Source organism: Bufo bufo, chromosome 2 (genome assembly GCF_905171765.1).
Source record: "Bufo bufo chromosome 2, aBufBuf1.1, whole genome shotgun sequence".
Lineage (NCBI taxonomy): Eukaryota > Metazoa > Chordata > Amphibia > Anura > Bufonidae > Bufo > Bufo bufo.
The window spans coordinates 306114650-306131429 of NC_053390.1; the positions used below are offsets into that span (position 1 = coordinate 306114650).

Consider the following 16780-nt stretch of genomic DNA (forward strand, 5'->3'; position numbering starts at 1 on the left):
ATCCATCCGTGGTCTCCACGTCCTGCTGCTGCTGTCTGCTTATCTCTTGCCCCTCTGCTTTGTGGCTGTCACTTTGTCTGTGTCTCTCTCTGTTCTTTGTGTCCTCTTGTATTAAAGGAAAGGAGAAAGAGGAAGAAAGAGGAGGAGAGATAGAAAGAGAGAGACTTAGAAGGAGGAGGGGGAGTGCAGGGGATTTTATTTGGGGGGGAGTGTATGTCAACTCGTATTCTCAGCATCACTCGCTCTAAAACCAGGGCAGCATCTGCAGGAACCTGTGTGCCCGTCTCTCTGTCTCTGCCCTCACACTGTCTGTGCCTCCTTATCACATGGTCTCTGCAGCAGCGGCGGCGGCAGCCTCTTGTAGATGTGGAGCAGTCTCTGCAGCAGTCTTCTTCCCGGGCTCTCTCACATCTGCCTGACAGCTGGAGCGGTCTCTGTGGCGGGCGAGCAGTCTCTGCAGAGGTCTCTGGCGCGGTCTTCCTCACAAGTCTGGAGTTACACGGTGCGTTCAAACTTCTGGCTGAGTGTGTGACGGTCATGTGTGTACATGTATGTGCCCGCCAACACGTGTGTGAGTGGGTACTGGGCAGAAGTAGAGGGCACCGACGCGGGCACAGGTTGAGTAGGCAGCGCGGTGTGGGCGTGCGGTACGCGTGCATGTGGGCATAGTTCATACATCAACATGGCACTTACATGGGACTGCATGTAACACAGTATCCAGCTGTCTGCATTCACATACACTGTGCACCAGCAGGAGGAGGGGTTCACTGACAGGGGGCGGTAGAGAAAGTTCTATTTACTAGGAGGTGGACTTCTATGGTAAAGGGCAATATGGGCACCAATGAGCCACCCATCAGATGACACAGGGCATTTGTCACCAGAATTGCCCCTTTGCTGCATCAAAGTGCCACTCAGCACTAGTATAACGTAGGGCCATCTGTAGAACCAAATTCAGATGGGGGTTCAGTACATTCCCTGCCAGCAAGAAGTCTAAAACACTTGTGATTGGTTAAGAAGGCGACGTATAGTATGCGCTACTCCCGCCTCTTCTGCTGGGCGCCATGTAGATGACCTGGGTTAAAGGTGGCAGATGCCTCATTAGGACAGTTGCTCCATCTTGATTGCCCATTAATCAGAATGAAGTAATTATCCCATGTTCCCGGCATGAGGTCGTAGATATGATCAATAAGTCGTATATTGTATATCTTCAGCCTAATGATAAGCATGTCCAGCTCGACGGACAGGCATCAAAGAGGAGGGGCTATCGGTGACAACCCATGGCGTGGCGCGTATATATGTATGGCGAGGGGTTCGCTGGGCTATAAGCGCAGGCGAACATGTGATTGTGGAGCGATTAGAGAATTTATGTGGAGCCATTGGAGAGTTAGAGGGTGGATTGTGGAGCGGTATAATAAGTAATGGAAGAATCGCAGCAAAATGCGCTGAAGCAATATAATGCATTGTAAAAAGAGAGATAAAAGAAGGTGCTGGGAGATGTAATTGAAGAATGGGATCATATGCAGCAAATGGCTTAATGGTTCATTACGGGGCGCACTTAAAGGAAAGATGGGAACCGTAAATGGGGTTCTGGAAGGAGTTTTTGGGAGCAGTCAGACAGGTGAAGGGATTGGTTCGGAGATGATCAGTGCCTCACGTAGCACATTCGGCACACACTTCTTGGCAGACGATCCACCTGACATGTATATTTAAGAGTTTAATTCGTCTGATGCACAGATGCAGAGGCAGGAGAAATCGTATTTTATATGTGGAAGTTAATACCCAGCATTCACCATCCTAGAATAATCCGCTGAACCCTACAGGGAAAAGAGACATGAATTTTACAAGCAGTTGGAATAGAGATAGCGGGAGGGTGGCATTAAAAAACAGTGGTGGCGAGGAGAAGACTCCGACAGAAGGACAATGAAATATCTGAGCTTGGAGGAGAAGGACGACTGGATATTTCTAAAGTAATACCCACATCCTAGTATGTGACTCCATAAAACTCCATAGGATACACGCAGCGACGGCTACTGTGACTTGTTTAAATTCTGGTCACCTGCTAGAGTACCCTATGAGGGACTGCAGGAGATGTGTTGCCATCACTGAGACGTGTCACCAGATGGTCATGGGTGTCCCTCAGAGCCACAGAACTTCTGCAGTGGCACAAATTGCGTCCAGGCAAGCTGCTGTCTTCTAGCAATCTTGTGCCCTCACCCCTATTGTCCCCCCCCCCCCCCCCTCCACCTTCATCATGATCTTTGTTTTTCTCTCCCTCTCGCCCATTTGTTTTGTTCTTCCTTACTGGTATCTTTATCTATCCCTCTTTCTCCCCCTCCTTTTCCTCTCTCAGTCTCTCCCTATGATTTCTTATCCTCTTCTTATTGCAGTAAAGCGTAAAGTGTTGAACATGACGGGCATACAAAGAGACAGAGGAAGAGAGGAGAAGCGAGGGGAGAAGGGGAAGGAGAAGTGAAGAGGAGAGACAGATGGTACAATTTGTACGCAGCAAAATCCAAACAGGGGAAATAAGTTGTACATAAGGGGGGGAGCTCAATGGGGAGACGGTACAGAGGAACAGTGGGAATCATATCAGACGATGACATAGTCAGAAAAAAGACCAAAACATAGCCTCCTATGGTCTGTGGGAGAAGCAGAGGTAGCATAGAAGTCAGAACCTTCTCACATGAAATATCAGGCCTGCAGAGATGCAGGAGGTAGAAGAGCCGATGGTGAGACGAAGAAACAATAGCGCCGGTGCAGCACACAATGGATCTACTCACATGAGTTCCCTTTGTAGTTTATATCTGCAAGAGTGTTATGTACTAAACCGTTTCCCTCCCTGACATAACATTACCAGTAGATGGGAGTTCTGGAGCCAACCTTTACTGTCAATCGGTTGCCTCCTTTATTTCACTTTTATGACCTGTGAATTAGAAAGTTTATGAAAGTATGCAAAGTGTGGGCCCCCTGTTACTAAGAGGATCTAAGACACGGCAGTCTCATTCGCCGTGAATGGGAACGTCTAAATCATCTGGCTGTTTTGGATAATCCCATTTTATTTTTATGAAGAATGAGAATTGGTTGTTGAGGGTCCTTCATTCTTGGTAGTGATCGGACTCTCACACAGCTATCATACCCTTATAGCCTAACTGACAGATCATAAAAGTAAAATAAGCCTGCAATCTATAATTCAAGTATACACCGTTAGGGTCCATTCACACGTCCATATGTGTTTTGCGGATCCGCAAAACACGGACACCGGCAATGTGCGTTCCGCATTCTGCGGACCGCACATCGCCGACACTCTCATAGAAAATGCCTTTTCTTGTCCGCAATTGCGGACAAGAGTAGGACATGTTCTATTTTTTTGCGGAATGGAAGTGCGGATCCGGAAGTGCTGATCCGCAAATGCGTATGCGGACAGCACATTGCGGCCCCATTGAAAATGAATGGGTCCGCACCTGTTACGCAAAATTGCAGAACGGATGCGGACCCATTTTGCGGACGTGTGAATGGACGCTTAAAGCTCTTTCTGAAACGCCGACAAATGTGTTTGGTTACCCCCAATCCCACCGTCTTTTTGCATAGCTAGATATGCTTATTATTCAGGACTCTGGAAGTGGGGTGACCGTTATGGTGACCATATTAGATCCATCCTAGATACAGATGACTAAGAGGACACGAAGGCAGTGGAACAGCACAAGATGCCCACTTTACAGATTAACCCGAATTGCTGATAGCCTCTGCCAGACATGGCTCCCTTCCCCCACCTGTCTGACTCATCTGGACAATACAGATGTATGATAAAGCAGCGTGTGAATAAATGGATTATTATGTACGGTAATATGGTTGGCATTTCTCGTGGAGTCTGGAAGATCCAGCAGCCATTGTTTGTGATACGTGTCATTGATCATCAGAGTTTATGGGCTGAGTATAGCACATTTGAGGTTTACAGTTTGTATGAAAAAAAGAAATGTGTAAAACTTGGATATCGTAAATCACTGAAAAGCTATGTACAGCAATTAGGGTACTTTCACACTAGCGGCAGAGGATTCCGGCAGGCAGTTCTGTCCATATGACAAATGCATTGAAATGCTGGATCCGTCTCTCCGGTGTCATCTGGAAAAACGGATCCAGTATTTATTTTTTTTCAGATTTTTTGCGGTTTGAGCATGCGCAGACCGCAATGCTGGATCCGTTTTGCCGAAACACTCGGGCTGGATCCGGCATTAATGCATTTCAATGGGAAAAATGCCGGATCCGGCATTCCGGCAAGTGTTCCGGGATTTTGGACGGAGATAAAACCGCATCTCCGTCGTGAAAAGTCAAAAAGACTGAACTGAAGACATCCTGATGCATCCTGAACGGATTGCTCTCCATTCAGAATGCATTAGGATAAAACTGATCAGTTCTTATCCGCTATTGAGCCCCTAGGACGGAACTCAATGGCGGAAAAGAATAACGCTAGTGTGAAAGTACCCTTAAAAATACCTTTTACTTTGTAATCCATTTGATTTTTCTTTCCCTCTTTTTTATTTTTGCCAGTTTCAAGCTTCATGGTTTAAGTTGCAATCCAAACTAAAAAGACTCTACTTGATGGAAGACGCTGACATACAGCAGAGAAGTCGCAGTCTGTTGTGACCTGTTGTGACCTTTGGCCCCATTGAGTTATTGCGGGGCCTCCATGCCTGCCCTCCAGTTCTGCCCTCTGCTCTCATTACTACTTTTGGGCTGTTCCTCCACTGTTCCTGTCATGGAGGAATCTTCTCCAGGGCTAAGTGAAGACAGTGGATCCCCATCTTCCCCACCTCAGGGCCCTGGTCCTCCTCTCCGTTCCAAACGTAGCTGGGTCTGGAATCAGTTCTTTGTGATAGAAGAATATGCGGGGCCAGAGCCTGTCCTGATTGGAAGGGTGAGTAGGCGTATTTCCTTCGACAGTATGCTCCAATGTTTAGCACAAATTGATATTTCACTGAAAATATTTTATACTTGGGTTTACATAATGCCATATGTGAGAAGGAATGCTTCATAGTGGTGACTACACAAGGCAGGCCTTCAGGAATGTAATTCATAAAGAATGCATATGTTATACTACCACTCTTCAAAGTCAACCACACCAAAATAATCTGTCACCCTTTATTTCTAACACCATACAGCACAGTTGAGTATACTTGAACCAGGTCATGGCGGACCCACAGCCCCCCCGCCACCCAGGAGCCAGTGGTGCCTGCATTATGTAGAACAAAATTAGTCTGCTGTTCCTCACCTACTCTGTCTTAAAGGGTATCTGTCACCACATACCACTAACATTCGCCAATATCCATCAGCGCTTGTAAGCAGCGTCTCTTGATATCTCTGGCATCTCCATATGTTCCGTCAATCCTCTGAAAAAACACTTTTTATAATATGAAAAATTACCCCTCGGTGCAACGAAGGGTGATGGTGTTGCACCGAGAGGCTCCTCTATCTGTCTTCTCTACCGTGCTTCCACCGGTGTGATAGACAGCACAGGCAGTACCTGAAGTCTTGTTCTATACATGTGTAATTAAAGGGATGGAGACTGCCGGGCAGATGGGCAATCTCTATTCTCCATCTCTTTACTGCACATGTATAGAACGCTATTCCACGAGACTTCAGGAACTGCCTGTCCTGTCCATCATAGCAGTGTTGGTGTGGCATAGAAGACAGGGAGGGGAGCATCTGGATGCAACAAGGCTTGACATAGTGGTATGTGGTGACTAATTCCTTTAAATTCCCCCGACACTATATCACTCCATCTGAAGAACCACCCCTGTTGTTATCTTATCTCCCCCTACATTACCTGGTGCGATCAGTGATGGGGCCAACTCTGTTAAGTTCACAGTGACCCCTATCCTAAAATAAGATGCTTTCTCCACACTTCTTCCTGGAGCCACATTTCAACAAAAAGAGAATTGGGGTCCTGTAAAGCAGTGATTTTCAAGACCCCCTACCTAAATAATGTACATCAAAGATCTCCCATTTGCTGTAATGTGTCTATAAAGGAACTGCTTGAGGATAGTGTGATTACCCCCTCTTAGTCTATGCATGCCACAGGTAATGAACCAAGAGAAATATGAAACGGCACTCCAGACTTTTTTCTGCAAGTACCAAATCAATTTATTCCTTGAGAGTTTTATTATGTTTTAAAATGGTAGCCAGTAGCAAGGTTTTGGACCTAATGGTCCTTCTTCAGGTTGGGCTAAGTAGTAAGGAGGAGTATTTCGCAACCTCATCCAGACAGGTGCTTACAGCGCTAGGGGTGGTGTCCCAGAAGTAAAAACTGCACCATCCCCCCAGCACTCCTAGTTCTGTAAGAACCTGTCTGGATGGAGCCGCCACATACTCCTCCTTACTCCTTAGCCTAGCCTGAAGAAGGACCATTGAGTATAAAACGTTGCTGATGACCACCCTTTTACTGATACTATCATAAAAATCTGTTTCATATTTCTCTCTGTTGGTGAATGTGATTGGTCCTGTGGCAATGAGGTTCAGAACTGGCGCCTGGAACCTACTAACTCACACCTGAATTGAGTACGGCTCCTGTCATACAGGTGGGAAACAGAGGCTGTAAATTTCATTTTTATTTTGAAACCTCCACTAGAACACAGGAACAGAAATCTGTTTGCAATGAGCCTTATTTCTACTAGGTTATAGATATATATATATATATATATATATATATATATATAAAAATACAAATAGTGCAGCAGCACAGTCAGATGAGATGTACCGGGTGCAAACTCCCCACAGAGGTCGGCTCTTCCTCCACGAAATATATAAAAAACGAATGATGAGGCAGCACTTCCAGTATAAGGTGAACGGGTGAGGAACCCCAACTTTATTCACCCGTTCACCTTATACTGGAAGTGCTGCCTCATCATTCGTTTTTTATATATATATATATATATACAGTACAGACCAAAAGTTTGGACACACCTTCTCATTCAAAGAGTTTTCTTAATTTTCATGACTATGAAAATTGTAGATTCACACTGAAGGCATCAAAACTATGAATTAACACATGTGGAATTATATACATAACAAACAAGTGTGAAACAACTGAAAATATGTCATATTCTAGGTTCTTTAAAGTAGCCACCTTTTGCTTTGATTACTGCTTTGCACACTCTTGGCATTCTCTTGATGAGCTTCAAGAGGTAGTCCCCTGAAATGGTTTTCACTTCATAGGTGTGCCCTGTCAGGTTTAATAAGTGGGATTTCTTGCCTTATAAATGGGGTTGGGACCATCAGTGGGGTTGAGGAGAAGTCAGGTGGATACACAGCTGATAGTCCTACTGAATAGACTGTTAGAATTTGTATTATGGCAAGAAAAAAGCAGCTAAGTAAAGAAAAACGAGTGGCCATCATTACTTTAAGAAATGAAGGTCGGTCAGTCAGCCGAAAAATTGGGAAAACTTTGAAAGTAAGGGCTATTTGACCATGAAGGAGAGTGATGGGGTGCTGCGCCAGATGACCTGGCCTCCACAGTCACCGGACCTGAACCCAATCGAGATGGTTTGGGGTGAGCTGGACCACAGAGTGAAGGCAAAAGGGCCAACAAGTGCTAAGCATCTCTGGGAACTCCTTCAAGACTGTTGGAAGACCATTTCAGGGGACTACCTCTTGAAGCTCATCAAGAGAATGCCAAGAGTGTGCAAAGCAGTAATCATAGCAAAAGGTGGCTACTTTGAAGAACCTAGAATATGACATATTTTTAGTTGTTTCACACTTGTTTGTTATGTATATAATTCCACATGTGTTAATTCATAGTTTTGATGCCTTCATAGTCATGAAAATAAAGAAAACTCTTTGAATGAGAAGTGTGTCCAAACTTTTGGTCTGTACTGTATATATATATATATATATACACACACATACATTTTAATGGACACAGAATTTCTGTGGAGTGTGATCATTATGAAAATGACTGGAGGTAGATCCTCATGACCGCCACTTAAGAGGTATGCATAGCCACCAAGCGCTGCCTCCTCTTCTCTGTTTACCTGCTTGCCTGCAGGGGAGAGCAGTGTAATTACAACTAAGGCTTTCCCATTCACTTCTATGGGACAGCTCTGTCCTATTCACTTGAACAGGCGGGAGCCGTACCATTGAAGTGGATGGGGACACCATAGTTGTAATTTCACGGCTGCAGTTGCAACGGTGAGCAGCTAAATAGAATAAAGAAGGAAGCTGATCGGCGGGGGTGCCGTGAGTCAGACCCCCAGTTAATTTGATATTGATGACCTATCCTAAGGAAAAAAAGCGGACAACCCCTTTAAGTTTGATTCTACCAGGTTCTGCTCCTGCAAGTGCACAAAAGATGGAGCTTCACTGCAAAGTGCTCTTTGCTTCACAGCCCCTCCGAGTTGTTCTGAGTGACAGCTGTAATGAACCCCTAGTTAGATGCTACGGGTGTCACTCAGAGGAAAGGGGACAGGCTTTGAAGCACCTCTATGCAGAGAACATGTCCTAGTGAAGCTACACCCTGGGCACTTGCAGGAGTAGAACCTAGCAGAATAAAAGTTCATATTTACACAACTCCTGAAGATCAAAGCTCCACAAAAGGTATGCTTATACTGTTCTCCTCAGCCAGTGTTTAGTGTGGTGAAAACTGGTGACAGGCTCTGTTTAAAGGGGTTTTCCAGGATTTTAATATTGATGACCTATCCTTTGTGGAAAGTCTTGTAATTACAACTGTTCACCGCTGCGATTACGACGGCGAGCAGGTAAACAATGAAGGGAAGATAGTGCTTGCACAGAGCGCGGCGTTCTCGTACAGCTGATCGGCAGGGGTCGGTGTCGGTGTCGGATCCCCGCCGATCTGATATTGATGGCCTATTCCTGAGGATAGGTCATCAGTATTAAAGTCCCAGAAAACCCCTTTAAGGTAAGAAGCTGTCTTACGGCATATGGTCCATGTTTCTATCGTTTCTTGCATGCAGCTCATCAGCTTAACAATTTCATTTCATAATCTCCTCCACTAAAATAAGCTGCCCAAAAGCATATGATAAGTGGTGGCTGAAAATTGTTTGGCTGGCAATTATCACCATTGACAGCGCACCCCCCATTAATATGCAATTAATATGGATATTCAGCTAGGCAGAAAGTGCATATTAATCTGTATTTAGGTGGGAGGGGGAACGGCTGCAAGGCACTGTTCTGGAGCTGCTAAAAACAAAAGAATCAGCCGAAAAAACCAAACATGGCTGACTCATTTCACTTTTCCTTCCTCTCACAACGGCCTCCATACATAAAGATCTCTGACAGATCCATCTAAAAACAAGCCAGCCATACACATCAGATAGTTTTCAGCAGATCCTGCTGATTACTCCGGGGACCCCCTACAATCTTATGTGTATGGGGCTGTCCCACAATGTCTACAATGATCTGCCGTGTTGAGTTTTATCCTGCGTGAATATTATTTCTTCATGGAAATACCTGGCGTCTTGTGTCTTTCTATACTATGGCCCATCCTGGTATGCATGTTCCTAGTGTATGGTCACCACCGGCTTTATCTGAGACTGTTATATCTTGACCTATTTAAGAAGTTTGAAGAAGAGCAAAAAATCAATCATGTTAAGCCTATGCTTATGGGGATTCTCAGTGTTGATCCAGAGGGAGTCAAGTAAAAAAGCCAGTGGAAATGTGCAGCAGTTTATATCAGCGGTACGCAAAGCCCCTAAGGGTACTTTCACAGTAGCGTTTTTCTTTTCCGGTATTTAGTTCCGTCACAGGGGCTCAATACCAGAAAAAACTGATCAGTTTTATCCTAATGCATTCTCAATGGAGAGCAATCCGTTCAGGATGCATCAGTTCAGTCCCTCTTACGTTTTTTGGACGGAGAAAATACCGCAGCATGCTGCAGTTTTCTCTCCGGCCAAAAATACTGATTACTTGCCGGAATGCCGGATCTGGCATTAATTTACATTGAAATGTATTAGTGCCGGATCCAGTATTAAGTTTTCCGGCCAAACGTATCCAGCTTTCTGGTCTGACCTTTAAAAATGCAAAAAAAATTAATACTGGATCCGTTTTTCCGGAGAGACAGATCCGGTATTGCAATGCATTTGTCAGACGGATCCACATCCGGATCCGTCTAAAAATGCATCCGTTTGCATCCGGATTGACGGATGCGGCAGGCAGTTCTGGCGACGGAACTGCCTGCCGGAATCCTCTGCCGCAAGTGTGGAGCTATGTGATTAGGGTAGTTAACTGGTCCATCTACCCACACAGCGCAGAAACACGTGACTCGAGAGGCTCCTGCATGTGGCCAGAGTCATGAAGCACGCATTAACCAGCCGTGGGGAAAGCGTTGTGTGCACACAGTGGTAATGCCACGGCTGGACCTGAGCTTCTCACCTCACGCTGTTGTGTGGTCGGATAAAAAGAGGCTACTGAAGCCTACACTGAGGCCATATTCACATTACTTCTGCTTTTCTGTTCCTTCATAGAAGCAACTATAACAGCAGTGCAGCATCCGTCACATGATATGTCCAACACCAATGACCAATACCATGCTGCGCTATTCTGTCATTTTTGACGGACTCTGTGGAGGAGCCTCCAATGCAGGTGTGAACAGAGCATTACGGTTCATTCAGACAGTGCTTTGTTACCACAGAACCGCATCAAAATACAAAATATGTTTTGCAGTATAACGATTTTGCAGATTACTGCGAAGTCTGAATAAACGCTAAGGTCTCTTTCACACGAGCGATACGGATTGTGTCAGGATCTGTTCAGGAAAAATCATGGTTTTGCATACAAGTTCAGTCATTTTTGTCTGCGATTGCGTGTGCGTTTTTTCTATCCGGATTGGATGCATTTTTCAGGTGCGTGAAGAAAAACTGAAGAATATGTACATCTCCTAGCCCAGGGCTTGACAAATTTCCTTGGAATCTAGGAGCCAGCTAAAAAAGTTAGGAGCCAGGCGGAGCAGCGTCATAAAATCTATATTGCGATATAATTTTAAGCATGTATATCGCAATATATTGTTTTCTATATTTGGGGGGGGGGGGGGGGGGGTGTTTAAACTTTTTTTTTTTTACTTTATTTAATAACTATTAGCCTCCTTAAGGGCTAGAACCCTTGTCATATTCACCCTAATAGAGCTCTATTAGGGTGAATAGGACTTTACACTCTCCCTGCTGTCCTGTGCTTTGTGCACACAACAGCAGGGAGATGACCATGGCAGCCAGCCTCTGATCAGCCCCCCCCCCAGCCTCTGATCAGCCCCTCCAGCCTCTGATCAGCCCCTCCAGCCTCTGATCAGCCCCTCCAGCCTCTTATCAGCCCCCCCCAGCCTCTGATCAGCCCCTCCAGCCTCTGATCAGCCCCCCCCCCAGCCTCTGATCAGCCCCTCCAGCCTCTGATCAGCCCCCCCAGCCTCTGATCAGCCCCTCCAGCCTCTGATCAGCCCCCCTCCAGCCTCTGATCAGCCCCCCTCCAGCCTCTGATCAGCCCCCCCCAGCCTCTGATCAGCCCCCCCAGCCTCTGATCAGCCCCCCCAGCCTCTGATCAGCCCCTCCAGCCTCTGATCAGCCCCCCCAGCCTCTGATCAGCCCCTCCAGCCTCTGATCAGCCCCTCCAGCCTCTGATCAGCCCCCCTCCAGCCTCTGATCAGCCCCCCTCCAGCCTCTGATCAGCCCCCCTCCAGCCTCTGATCAGCCCCCCCAGCCTCTGATCAGCCCCTCCAGCCTCTCTCTTATCAGCCCCTCCAGCCTCTCTCTTATCAGCCCCTCCAGCCTCTCTCTTATCAGCCCCTCCAGCCTCTCTCTTATCAGCCCCTCCAGCCTCTCTCTTATCAGCCCCTCCAGCCTCTCTCTTATCAGCCCCTCCAGCCTCTCTCTTATCAGCCCCTCCAGCCTCTCTCTTATCAGCCCCTCCAGCCTCTCTCTTATCAGCCCCTCCAGCCTCTCTCTTATCAGCCCTTCCAGCCTCTCTCTTATCAGCCCCTCCAGCCTGTCTCTTATCAGCCCCTCCAGCCTCCCTCTTATCAGCCCCTCCAGCCTCCCTCTTATCAGCCCCTCCAGCCTCCCTCTTATCAGCCCCTCCAGCCTCCCTCTTATCAGCCCCTCCAGCCTCCCTCTTATCAGCCCCTCCAGCCTCTCTCTTATCAGCCCCTCCAGCCTCCCTCTTATCAGCCCCTCCAGCCTCCCTCTTATCAGCCCCTCCAGCCTCCCTCTTATCAGCCCCTCCAGCCTCCCTCTTATCAGCCCCTCCCCCCCTCTTATCAGCCCCCTCTGGTAACAAACCCAGCCCGCCTCCCTCCCCAGTATTAATCATGGGTGGCAGTGGCCACAGGGTCCCCCTCCTCCTCCTTAATCATTGGTGGCAGTGGGCAGTTCCGATCGGAGTCCCAGCAGTGTAATGCTGGGGCTCCGATCGGTTACCATGGCAGCCAGGACGCTACTGAAATCCTGGCTGCGATGGTATGTTAGTGAGCAGCATTATACTCACGTGCGCCGTGATCGCCGGGAGCTCCTTCTTCTCATAGGTCTGTGCGGCGCATTGCTAATGCTATAAGCATAGCAATGAGCCGCACAGACAGAAGAAAGAGCGCCCGGCGGCCACGGCGCACGTGAGTATAATGCTGCTCACTAACATACCATCGCAGCCAGGACTTCAGTAGCGTGACTCCTGGCTGCCATGGTAACCGATCGGAACTGCCCACTGCCACCAATGCAGAGAGTCGAGACTGAAGAACCCGGCCCCCGACCTCTGACAGGACGCTGTGATCCGCGCGAATAACCCCTCAACTGAGGGGTTAATCGCGCGGATCACAGCGTGCAGTCATAGGGGCCGGGATATGGCCGGCACATTCATTGATGGCGCAGTGGCCACAGTCCCTCCCCTCCTCCTCCTACCCTGTTCTTAGTGGCCAGCGGCAGCCGCGCACAGTGGGGAGGGAGGGACTCCTCTCCTCCACTGTGCCGCTCATCAAACCATGGTGCGCGCCGAGAGCGCATCTTTGAAAACGGGCTGACAAATACCCAAGCGCCAGGACCAAATTCCTGGTCGCCATGGCGACCTGGCGCCCGGGATTTGTCGAGCCCTGTCCTAGCCACCATCACTGAGAAACGCACTGCATCCGGATGCCTTTAGTTTTTCACACATGCCCCATTCATTCCTATGGAGCCTGGGCTGCGTGAAAAACACACAGTATAGAACAGGCTGCGATTTTTCCTGAAAGCAAAGATGATGCGTGAAAAACGCCGCTCATGTGCACAGACCTTGAAATGAATGGTCAGGATTCAGTCCGGATGCTGTGTGTTCACTACACACATCGTATCCGGACGGAAAACTCAATCATATGAACGAGTCCTTTCACACACAGTTTTCTAGTGACTTTTTGCATGTGTGTTTTTTTTCGTGGTAAAAATACAAGCTCCAGCTGTTAAAGGGGTTGTCCGGGATTGGGGACATTGGTTTAATTGTTTAACAAGGACATAAATATCTCCTACATGACTGTCCTACCTTTCCCATACTATTCTGATGCCCCGTATTCATTACACAAATTCTCAGCCGGAAGTGAGTCTTTTCTCACATTCAGTGACGTACCGGGTCCCTTCTGCAGAGCGAAGCCGCTTCTTCCGCTTCGCAAGGAGCCCGGTGACGTCACCATCAGCTGCAGGCATTATGCAGAGTGCTCGGAGGGGCGGTTCAGATCGCGCTAAGCCACGCCCCTCCGGTCTGGTGATGTCACCGGGCAGCGCGTAGTGGTTCACAATGAAGGAGGCAAGGGAACTATGCTAGGTAGCATAGTAAACGCCTCCAATGCAGGCAAATGGGGCGGCAGGCTGGAGATAGAAGCAATACTTGGACCTAATCATGTTTCAAAGGATTGAGCCAGGAGGAGTTTTGGGGCGATACTAAGAGGGGGGGGGGGATGTGCGGCAGGAGGTGAAATATGATTCAAGGGGGGCGGATGCATGGAGGACTGGATGTCTATGGGAAATATGATGTGTGTTTTTTGCTACTGCTTTCTTTGTTAATTAGGTAGCATTTTTGGTCTTTCATGTTTCTTTTTAAAAATGCAGCATGCTGGAGTTCTTGGCATTTTTTCAGGCACTTTGCCAACACCTACTCTATAGTAGCTGTAGTGTGCCGAAATGCGTTGTTAACACGTGACCTCTAATTACATTCAATAAAAAAACTGCATAAAAAAACAATACCTACTACGGGCTTATTCACATGGTGCACTCAAATCATGGTTCATTGCCACAAGAAAAATGTAATGTGTGAATAGACCTTTAAAGAAGGAATTTTGCATTACATTTTTTAATTGGGTATGTTAATGAAGGTGCTTTACAAGGGAGCGGGATGTGACTTCTTAGGGTGCAGCCAGACGGTCAGGTTTTCTGAACTAGATGATAAAAGAAGAGAAACGTACAAGGACAGATACGACCTCTCCTCTTTTTTTTATCTACTTTGGCTTCAAAAACTGCATCAGGAAACCTGAAAGTCTCTCCATATCCTTAGGCCTCGTCCACATTTCCGTTTTTCACGGACATCTGCTGTCCGCATTTTCCATGGACACGTACCCATTGATTTTAATGTATCTGTTCACACATCAGTATTTTTTACCGACTGTGGGTCAGTAAAAAAATCACAGAGACAAGCACTGCTTTTCTCCGTGATGCTTCCATTGAAGTCTATGGGTCTGTGAAAATCACAGACACAACACGGATAGCATCCATGGGGCTTCTGTGTTTTTCACAGAAGACTAATATGAGACGCTCTGGAAATTAATTTTCAGCTGAGCAGTGTGCGTGGATTACGGATGACACATGGAGGGTAAAAACAGACAAACAGACCAAACACGAATCATGGTCATCTTCACGGAGTCACAGATCGATGCTGAAAGAAAACTCACTCCAAGGAAGACTTCACCTCATACAAACAAGTCCGCACTCACCTAAACAGGACTATTTCATCTACTCTTATATCATCTCTTTACCTCAATCCCAAACAATTGTTTAATCCCTTCAACTCTGTACTCCGATCACCCCTTCCACACTCCTCATCTCAGCTGAAAATACTTTGCCTCATATTTTAAAGATAAAATTGGCAAAACCCAAAGAGAAAGTTTGAAGCAACAACCCCAAGTACCCCTCTACACAATTGCTCAGAGCTCTTCCTACATAACCCAGTGTACCACCATCACTGAAGAAAATCTGTCCAACTTAATCTCTAAATCACACCTCACTACCTGTGTCCTTGGCCCCATCCCACCTCATCCCTAACCACACCACTAAAGTTATCCCTGACCTAACCCACCTCTTCAACTATTACTAACCACTTGTGTCTTCACTCCTTTTTTTAAGCATGCAACTATCACGCCAATAAACCGCCAGAAATACAATACCACACATCAAATATGAATACATCCTTTATTACATTATAAAAAAACAAATAGAATAAAATCATTACAAATATGCAGTATGGACTCACGATATAGTCAGCCCTCCCTCCTAAACTGCAGGTTCAGTTCCCCACCACATAGCTCTAACAACTACATAATATGATAACCCATAACATAACCCACAATACTGTTGGTTTGCTCCTCAATGACAAACAGACAAATACCAACCATAAATAACCGCCTATCCAGCTATATCAGTATCCCAGGTGGGAGGTTGGTAAAAATAATGATAATAAAGTCAGAGCAATTCCAGCATATTGTAGGACCATCAGAAGTTAGTTATGCAGTAAAACATCATATGAGGTGCTACAAAGCATACCTACAATAACATACAGTCAGGTCCATAAATATTGGGACATCGACACAATTCTAACATTTTTGGCTCTTTACAGTCGTGGCCAAAAGTTTTGAGAATTACATAAATATTGGAAATTGGAAAAGTTGCTGCTTAAGTTTTTATAATAGCAATTTGCATATACTCCAGAATGTTATGAAGAGTGATCAGATGAATTGCATAGTCCTTCTTTGCCATGGAAATTAACTTAATCTCAAAAAAACCTTTCCACTGCATTTCATTGCTGTCATTAAAGGACCTGCTGAGATCATTTCAGTAATCGTCTTGTTAACTCAGGTGAGAATGTTGACGAGCACAAGGCTGGAGATCATTATGTCAGGCTGATTGGGTTAAAATGGCAGACTTGACATGTTAAAAGGAGGGTGATGCTTGAAATCATTGTTCTTCCATTGTTAACCATGGTGACCTGCAAAGAAACGCGTGCAGCCATCATTGCATTGCATAAAAATGGCTTCACAGGCAAGGATATTGTGGCTACTAAGATTGCACCTCAATCAACAATTTATAGGATCATCAAGAACTTCAAGGAAAGAGGTTCAATTCTTGTTAAGAAGGTTTCAGGGCGTCCAAGAAAGTCCAGCAAGCGCCAGGATCGTCTCCTAAAGAGGATTCAGCTGCGGGATCGGAGTGCCACCAGTGCAGAGCTTGCTCAGGAATGGCAGCAGGCAGGTGTGAGCACATCTGCGCGCACAGTGAGGCGAAGACATTTGGAAGATGGCCTGGTGTCAAGAAGGGCAGCAAAGAAGCCACTTCTCTCCAAAAAAAACATCAGGGACAGATTGATCTTCTGCAGAAAGTATGGTGAATGGACTGCTGAGTAATGGGGCAAAGTCATATTCTCCGATGAAGCCTCTTTCCGATTGTTTGGGGCATCTGGAAAAAGGCTTGTCCGGAGAAGAAAAGGTGAGCGCTACCATCAGTCCTGTGTCATGCCAACAGTAAAGCATCCTGAGACCATTCATGTGTGGGGTTGCTTCTCATCC

The 16780-nt window shown here is 46.5% G+C and overlaps 1 protein-coding gene across 5 annotated transcripts in view; it reads left to right on the plus strand.

Annotated features, from left to right (window-relative positions):
• The first annotated feature begins 273 nt into the window (after positions 1 to 273).
• CDH24 (cadherin 24) overlaps positions 274 to 16780 on the plus strand; it is a 157789-nt gene continuing 141282 nt past the window's right edge. For all 5 annotated transcript variants that reach the window (XR_005776218.1, XM_040416868.1, XM_040416866.1 and 2 more), the window contains exons 1-2: positions 274 to 502; positions 4546 to 4912. Coding sequence is in view for 4 of the 5 variants with exons in the window: in XM_040416868.1 (XP_040272802.1) it covers positions 4685 to 4912 (228 nt within the window). In the remaining variant the exon portion in view is untranslated. The remainder of the gene's footprint in view (positions 503 to 4545; positions 4913 to 16780) is intronic.